At 39.9% G+C, this 8399-nt stretch overlaps 1 protein-coding gene across 1 annotated transcript in view; it reads right to left on the bottom strand.

Moving 5' to 3' along the window:
- Positions 1–1920: 1920 nt before the first annotated feature.
- LOC132424409 (probable cation-transporting ATPase 13A5) overlaps positions 1921–8399 on the bottom strand; it is a 102595-nt gene continuing 96116 nt past the window's right edge. Inside the window, 4 exon segments of the mRNA XM_069540652.1 lie at positions 1921–3499; positions 3501–3588; positions 4993–5072; positions 7406–7494. Of these exon segments, the coding sequence (XP_069396753.1) occupies positions 3320–3499; positions 3501–3588; positions 4993–5072; positions 7406–7494 (437 nt within the window). The 3' untranslated portion in view covers positions 1921–3319.

The raw sequence follows: 8399 nt of genomic DNA, 5'->3' as shown, positions 1-8399 counted from the left end.
AGAACTTTTGATTAATAAACCATTTGAGGCTGGACACCCATCTCCTTGCTCCTGTGTAGATGGGGGCAGGGGGTGAATGGGAGAAGGAACTCTCGGCTCCAGTGTTTCGGATCCAGTGATTTCCCTGGAAGCGACTCATTTGTAAGGAATATGTGAGAAGCTGGAGTGGGCTGTTACTCCTACAAAGCTCCATCATTCCCTTTGGATTTTGAAGTATTTCAAGAGTTTGACCCTCTTAACCTTAGCAAGAGATCATTAAATGTAGGTTTAAGGTGCCATATTTAGAAAACAATATCCTGTGTTACTTTTCAAGGCTTTTACTATGTCAAGGAGTGTCATGATTTTACCCTTGCATTTTATTGATTATGTGTTGAACGAAACACACTACTTTTTAATACCTTTCCAGTGGAATTCTTATCGGCAGCAGGTGGGGAGAAGTGGATGCAGGTCTCTATACCCTGGGATTATATCAGATATTATAACATTACCCTACAAATGACACTGCCAGCTAATGACATCCTTATTGTGCCATCATTAAAAGTATGGCATTAAATAAAGGAAAAGTTTAAGTAAATTTAGGGGGTTCGGGGTGGAATGAGGGAACCAGGAATATGGTAGATAAAGTAACTAAACAGATGACTCAGTGAAAGTCTTGGACCTGTTAAACTGATTTAGATTTTACTCCCAGGCCAGAAATACTTTACAATCTAATTGCAGGGTTAAGAATACTGATAACAGAAGGGGTCACGTGCTACCATCAGGGCAAGTAGAGACCCTGTCTCTCTTCCTGTTCCCTGACTAATCCCTTCCCTTTCTTATGGCACCATTTCTGTCTGCAGATAAACCCCCTTCCTGCAGATAAACTCTCTTCCTCCCTGTTCTTCTGGGAGGTGTGTCTCCTACCTGACAGCATGATCCAAAATTATCCCTGCATTTTTATTCTAAATTCAGTTTCGTATCCCTTTTATGTCCTACTCTCAATAGTAAAATTATAAAAGAAAAAAAAAAGGCTCTTTCCTAGTACTGTCTAATCAGGGTGAGATTGGCAGCAGCTTAATGTGTTCTGTCTCCCTGGGTGTGCTTACTTTTTAATAAAGATAACTGCAGAGGACAAATCTTAGCCCTGAACAGGAGACTGGGGTGTGGTGAAATTTCCACACTGGCCTATGGGTGAGGGAATAGAATTGGCAACACAGAGGACATCCTGAGGATCCTCAGGTCAAACCCTTCTAGAGGACTCTGAACATGTCCACTCCAGAAGGCAGTCCTAGCAGTACTGAATAATACTGAAAAGTCACAAGTGTGCTTTTAAATGAAATTCATGGATTCATTTTTCACAGGTAGTGTTCAAGTCTCTAGCAGTTTTCAGCCTTAGAGATAAGCTCACAAAGTTAGCCATCAGTCTTCTCAAAAAGTGGCCACTCTTGGTGATGGGTCGTTTAAGGCTGTCTGGTTTGCTTTTCCTATAGGTGATCATTTGATTATGTGGCCACGTTCATTGTGCTTTCGTCAAACATTTTCCCCAAGACTACTTAACCTTTCTCTGAGTGTATTTTTAATGAAGTCTAGTGTAGAGTCCAACTTTATCATGTCCAGTCCCCACCTTCAAAAAAGATGTGTGAAATAAAGATCATCGCCTATCGGATACCTGATTGGTTGTTGAAAACCTGAGTGGTGGGAGGCTGTACATTTGTTGAAAAAAGATTTAAAAAAAAATCTTTTTATGCTATCTACATGTCATAGTGTATCAATTGAATCTTCTCGTTCTAAAGGTCAAATTACTAAATACAGATATTTCAGCTCAAGGAACCTGAGCTGCCGTGTTTTAGGTTGACATGTATTTCTTAATCATAAGCTAAATTAGACACATTTAAAAATTGTCACTCTCCAAGAGCTGCACATCCAAGAAAAGATTAAAAATAAAATAAAATATTAAATGTTTGTTTGAATAGGAATTTGCATTTATGCTGCTGGTTTGTGTAAAAAGCATATAATACTATTTACAGCAACGAGTTACTGAAATTTGAAAACATTTTTTCAATCCTAAAGATTTCAGAATTGTAAAGACATGATTGAATCCATGCATCACAGCATTAGCCACGTAATGGGCACTCTTAGAATGGGACTGGTTAACTAATTGCCTATGACCCATTAAAGATCCGTTTAATTAGCAAAATTAGATTTATGCTTACAAGGAAATCCTAGTAGGGAATTTAAAATGTTCACTAGGAATAAATATCCTCTCAAGGTCACAGTGAGGTTGATATATGTTAAAGGTAATAAAGTGCAGAATATATTTGTAAAGCATGTACCTGTTCTTGTGGTCCTTAATGCGCATCTGATAATTGATTTAGATTATGAAAAGATGAAATGGAACTTAAGTCATTTAGCATCCTGAGAATTGTCATGCTGTAGATACAAACATTATGGGTCCCTTCCCTAGGATTGCTTCTTTTCAGATGAGCAATGCTGGGTCTGGGCCAACTTTTGGAGTTAGAACTTGAGATTTTCCTGTCAGTAATAAAAAGCAAATAAAGGTGCCATGCTTCTTTGAGTGAAAAGTACATTTTAATAGTTTATTTCATTACCTTTGTGATCTACTCTGGACCTTCTAACTCACAGGCCCCAAAACAATATACTTTGGGAGATGCCAACATCGGTGGTTTGCTTAGATGTTAGCTGTGCCCAAGCCAAGATTATAGGCAGTTATCAGACACCTCCATCATTCTCCACTTCCACACTTACCACAGTTAGAGCTGAATTTTCTGAAGTAAATTTCAATTCTTGTTTCTCTATTAAAACCATATAAAGAAGCAAAACGAGGGATTCTGTGACCTTGGGAAAAGATATATGCATAAATGTTCTTTGCAAGTGAATATAACGTTAAGTAAACATGTGACAATTTATTGAGAGAAGGTTTTTTTTTCAGATTCCTTTATTTCCATAGATGAAAGTAAAAATATGTTGATGAAACTTTCAAAGATCAAACTGTCCTTCATCTTTCCTTTCTTCTATTGATGTTCATACTATTAATTTTACTACCATGAAAAGTTGTGCATTTTAACCAGGATAATGCTATGCATTGTGAATAAAGTTTGTTAGAAAAAAACCGATACTCTAGGAAATGCATTATTTTTCTCAATGGTAGAGGATACAGTCAAAATAAACATATTTAAGGGCCTTTGTTGCAAGGCCCAATACACTGAGAAGTGCACTTTGAATCTTCAGATGGAGAAAGAAAAGATAAGGGTAGACTATCATCACCTCTCTACAGTGTTTTAGTTTCTGGGTAAAAGAGGAATGCTGTTAACAATTCTGATTACAATCTGGTCCAAAAATGTTGCTCTGTGGTTTGGCCTCCCAATTCGAGTTTTTCTTTTGGAATCTGTTCAGAGCTTTCATAGCCTTGGTTGATGTAGAATCCATTTGTGCCATCGCCTGAATAATCTGTCCTGTTTGTGGGAGGCCAGGTTGGGTCTTCTGCCAGTTTTTTTTTTTTTTTGCCAGTTCTTATATTGACTTTTAGAATGGATTCCACATTTTTTCTTGATCAGTAGCCAGAGCTCTCGATTTTGAAGGATGGAAAATCAGGTGGAAAAAACAATTAAACCATCACCCACTTCCCCTGGCAGTCGGGTTGCTTCCTGCCACCCCTTGTTTTCCCAGGCCTTGCTCTAAAGGTACTTATTACTGATGCTGTGGCCCCTTCTCTCTGCAGTCCCACGAAACCTAGCAGCTCCCTGGGTTCTTTCCCTTGAGAATTGAGAGCGTGCTTGTGTTCACAGAAATCTTCAAAAGCTTACAGCCTTTCATTTCCACAGATTTCCTAGTTCAATCCTGGCTGGCAATTCACTTAGAATTATTTTACTGCCGGACTGAAATGATAACAAAATAATGTACTCAAAATCAAGAGAAGAAAAAAATCACTGCTACCTGCCCCATGCCACAAGGAAGGTGTCAAATAATGGTTTGTTGAATGAATGAATGAACTCTAGAAAGCAAATGGGTTTTGCTTTCCATTTTGGGGGTGGGGTCTCTTTTTTCTGTGCTTACAAGTACACAAAATTTTTATGCATTTATAATAATAGAATTGGTCAAATCTTGCATTCCACTTTTGTTTATACTAGACTCTCTGTCATATACAGTTTGTAGCTGCCATCTTCTCAATAATCATTTTTAATGATTGTATAACATCTCTTCAAATTGCTGTATTACTATTTATTTAACCAGCATCTCTACTTCTGAACACTTGAGTTGAATTTAATATTTTACCCCTGTAGATAATACTATGATGAAAACCTTCATACATACAAGTTTCTTCTCTCTTTTTAGGTTGTTTTCTAAAATAAAGTCTCAAAAATGGAACTCCTTTGACTGTGAGAAATTTTATATGCCTTGTGTACAATGGGATATTTGTATATAAGCATATTTTTTCTTAATTTGGTCGATGCCTTTTCCCAAGGAACTTCAGTACATGAATCTTTTTATTTAACTGTCCCTTAAAAAATAGTACCTGAGCCTTTCACTGAGTAGGTAAAGTCATTTAGTGACACTGAGTAGAAGAGAAATGCTATAGGAGAAGACCTTCAAAGGGTAAGAATTGACTAGAATGAGCAATGGCTTCCCTTCCCTCTTAATTAAGGAAGCCTTCCTGAAGACATTTCTTCACTCTAAAAGGTCTCATTGAATTTTAGAGCTAGAAGGTCACCTGGTCTAGTCTCCACCAGATTATTAAAAATACTAGGGAAGTACAATACAATGCCTTCATGTGAGACAAAATTAGTGAATTTGATGTTTTGCTTTCTACACTACAGATACTGAGAGCATTTCTATGCAGCCTTCAAAGAATTTCTCATTTCCCCAAAGAGAACATGTGCAGTATCACTTTGGGGGATTAAAGTGATTGCTCTAAAAACTGAGCATCTGTTGAGAGTCAGTCCTTTATTTATCTCCCCAGAAACATAATAAGAGCTATACAGAGATTTCTTTACCTCTACAAAGAAGGCCACACAGAATTGGGTGAGGGCTGCCAGCAAAATTGAAATCCTCCATGATGTGATGGTTAGGATGAACTGTTGAAAAAGAAATGCTACCTTTATACTTTGCATACCTTACACTTCAAAAGAACACCTATTATCTAATTTAATTTATGTATTTGTAACAACTCAGGGCTTGGAGGGTTGGCATTACTCTCTCCACTTTACAGATGAGAAGGTCAGTACCTTGCCCAAGGAATCAACACCAATAAATAAATGGCACAGCCAGAATTCAAATCAGATCTGACTGCCTCTTGCCCTGTGTTCCCTCCACTGCCTGATAATAGACACGGAGTAAACGTGCCCTGGGTCGCAGACATGAGACTGGACACTCTGGAGCCTGTGTGTCTCTCTTCATCTTTATCTTCTCAAATAGAGGGAAGATTAAATCGTTCATCTAATAATATTATTACTTCTAATTCTCCCAAAGCAAAAGCTACCTGGAGTTCATTCTTTCAGTAAAATTGACATATGAGTTAAAGAAATAAAAGGGGGACAGAAGTTCACGTTTATTTTGATAGAAACTAGGTGAAAAAATTTTGAATAATGTTCCCAGCCCTAAATCTAATGGCTTGATGAAAGTTGAACCTGCCCAACCCACCTCCTTTTAAGGATTAGAGGATACACCTTGACCACCAGATACACTTATTTAATAGGTGTGAGAGCTACAACTTTCCATGGACACTTATTTAATAGGTGTGAGAGCTACAACTTTCCATGGCTGCTTCCATAGCAAAAGAATAGTTATGCAGCTCCTTTTCAGACCCTAAAGGGTATAGAATACGTAGGATGGCTGTGAAGAGGGTGGGCTGTGTTTAGGACTGAAGCCACAGACTTTCCGCAGTGTCTAAATGCTCACCTTTGATTCTCATCCCTATTCTGATAGGGGTTATTTCAAAGTAACACTATGTTATTTTTTCCCCTAAGTGGAGACAGCTTTTTTTAGGGTTGTGAAATAGGCTTCCTGGGTAAAAGGGTGGTCTGGAGAAGGCTGTAAGATTCGACAGTGGGTCAGATGGTAGTGGATAGACTGGCCCTTTCCCTCCTGCTGCCACCACCCTGATCTGGGAGGTCTCTTTTCCATCTGTTAGCCTGGAAGGCACTGGCCACACTGCTTTGGAATTTGCTTCTGTGATGCTCTCCGCTCCTAGCTTCTGGGCTACTTGAGAGTGGTGACTACATCTTACTCTTTGTAACTCCAGTGCCAAACCCACCCTGGAGCTTGATGTTTTGTAAATGACTGAAAGGTCTGGGTTTTCATTTCCTAACTGCTTCTCTCTCCACAGCCTCTCTGCTCTCACATACAGCCTTCCTGCTGTCATCTAACGAATCTGTCTTAGGTGCCCCGCTGAAAAACCTGCCCCGATATCTTCAAGGACTCCCATTGTTCTCAGCATAGAGTCAAAACATCACTGTCCGCCTACCTCCATCCGTGCCTATTCCGCAGCATGCTGCCTCAGTCTTAGCTAATTTTCCAGGTGTTCTGTGAAACAAGGCTTGCTTTTGATTTTTCTCTCTGCCACCCTACATTCTTCTGCATTTCCAAGGCAAAAGAGAATCATTCAGCCCTCTCTGTTTGTGCTTAGGCTGTTGTCCTGCCTGGGGCTATACCCGCCTCCTACTTAGCAAAATCTAGCCTATCCTTCTGGACACAGATCAAGTTTCATCTCCTGCATGAAATCTCCTATGGCAGGAGGATCCTGCCCCAGGGAGAGCTCCTCCTTCCTCTGTCCTTCCCACTTCTCTCTAGTTTACACTCTCTTCAAGCATGGACGGCCTCAGGTGGCCATGCCATCGTTTCACTTGGGTATGGCTCATCTTTGAAACAAAACAAGAGGTAGAGGGCCAGAGTCAATCTTTCTCTTTATTTTATTTCTCTCACAATGCTGGGTCCAAAAATGGGCTCAATACTTCTTAATAAATTTAATTTTAACCCAGCGCACCCTGGGTCCGGTGATGCCCGCTGAACTGAAATTCCTTACAGTCACTGCCTTACAGACAGAACACGATTGTCCTATAAGTCTATTTTTTCTCACTCTTCACAATTACATTATAAAGGATTTCTACTATATGATTTAAAAAATAAACTTGAAGCATTCATTATTGTACTAGTATAACATGGAAGAATAAAATATCCAAACCTGGTGTTCCAGGTATGAACAGAACAAATGAACCCAGCTGATGACCCTAATAACATGAAAACACTCAGAGGCTAGCGTGTGTGCGATGGAGACATGTTATTTGCTCTTCTAGTAAATGAGAATAGCCTCACAACATTCAGTGGCCAGAGAGGATATCGGAGTAAATGACTTGCAAATTACAGTGCAGATGTGGTCCCACTGCACATGAGAGTCACGGATGTCATGTGCCTCCGTCCCATGGTATATATCTTGAAAATCAGAAAACAGAATGGAAATTGTGAGGCCCAAGGCAGATACCAGCAGAAGTGAGAATATATCTGAAGAAACAGCAAACGGTATTTTTAGATGCTAAAGGAATGTTTCCTATAATTTGGCACACACGTTGCAGAATCAATTATCTCTGTTGGGCAAATACCAGATACATCTTCAGATGTTTTGATATATCCTCATATGTTTTAAAATATGTTCTAATGCTTGCAAGACAAAGGTGATATCTTAAAAATCTTTCCTTCAAAGGCTGAGCCTAGAAGCTGTTAATTAAACGTATTCTAGTAAACTCCATAAAGGAGTTACCTCAACTGAGGGGTCCTTGGGGCTGGGACACCCTGCAGTGACCAGCCCACGTAAATGGTCACCAGAGAGATCCTGATGCTTTATCACCTCAGGTCTAGTGTCGTTCATGAATAAATAAACAGTCATTCTTCTTGCTGACACCTCACTCTTCTTCATTGCCTAGAGAATAAAGTCCAAGGGTCTTGAATGATTGACGTTCAAGGCCTTCCACAATCTGGTTCCAATCAGCCTTTCTAAACTGATCTCTGGTTGCTCTTCCCTATGTGCCAGGAAAGTTAAACCACAAGCCTGCTGCTTCCACAGAGGCCCAACACTTCTGTGCCTTGGTTCATAAAATACCCTGCATAGATGATATTCTCCCAGTCTTGGCAAGTTCCGATTTTTCTTTTTTTGTTTTAAATTTATTTATTTATTTTTGGCTGCGTTGGGTCTTCGTTGCTGCGCATAGGCTTTCTCTAGTTGCGGCGAGCGGGGGCTACTCTTCGTTGCGGTGCTCGGGATTCTCATTGCGGTGGCTTCTCTTGTTGCGGAGCACGGGCTCTAAGCATGCAGGCTTCAGTAGTTGTGGCTCGCGGGCTCTAGAGTGCAGGCTCAGTAGTTGGGGCGCACGGGCTTAGTTGCTCCACCGTATGTGGGATGTTCCCAGACC

This window comes from Delphinus delphis, chromosome 4, assembly GCF_949987515.2.
Source record: "Delphinus delphis chromosome 4, mDelDel1.2, whole genome shotgun sequence".
Taxonomy (NCBI): domain Eukaryota; kingdom Metazoa; phylum Chordata; class Mammalia; order Artiodactyla; family Delphinidae; genus Delphinus; species Delphinus delphis.
The sequence above is the reverse complement of the archived record's forward strand: the minus strand, read 5'-3'. Positions and strand labels throughout refer to the sequence as shown.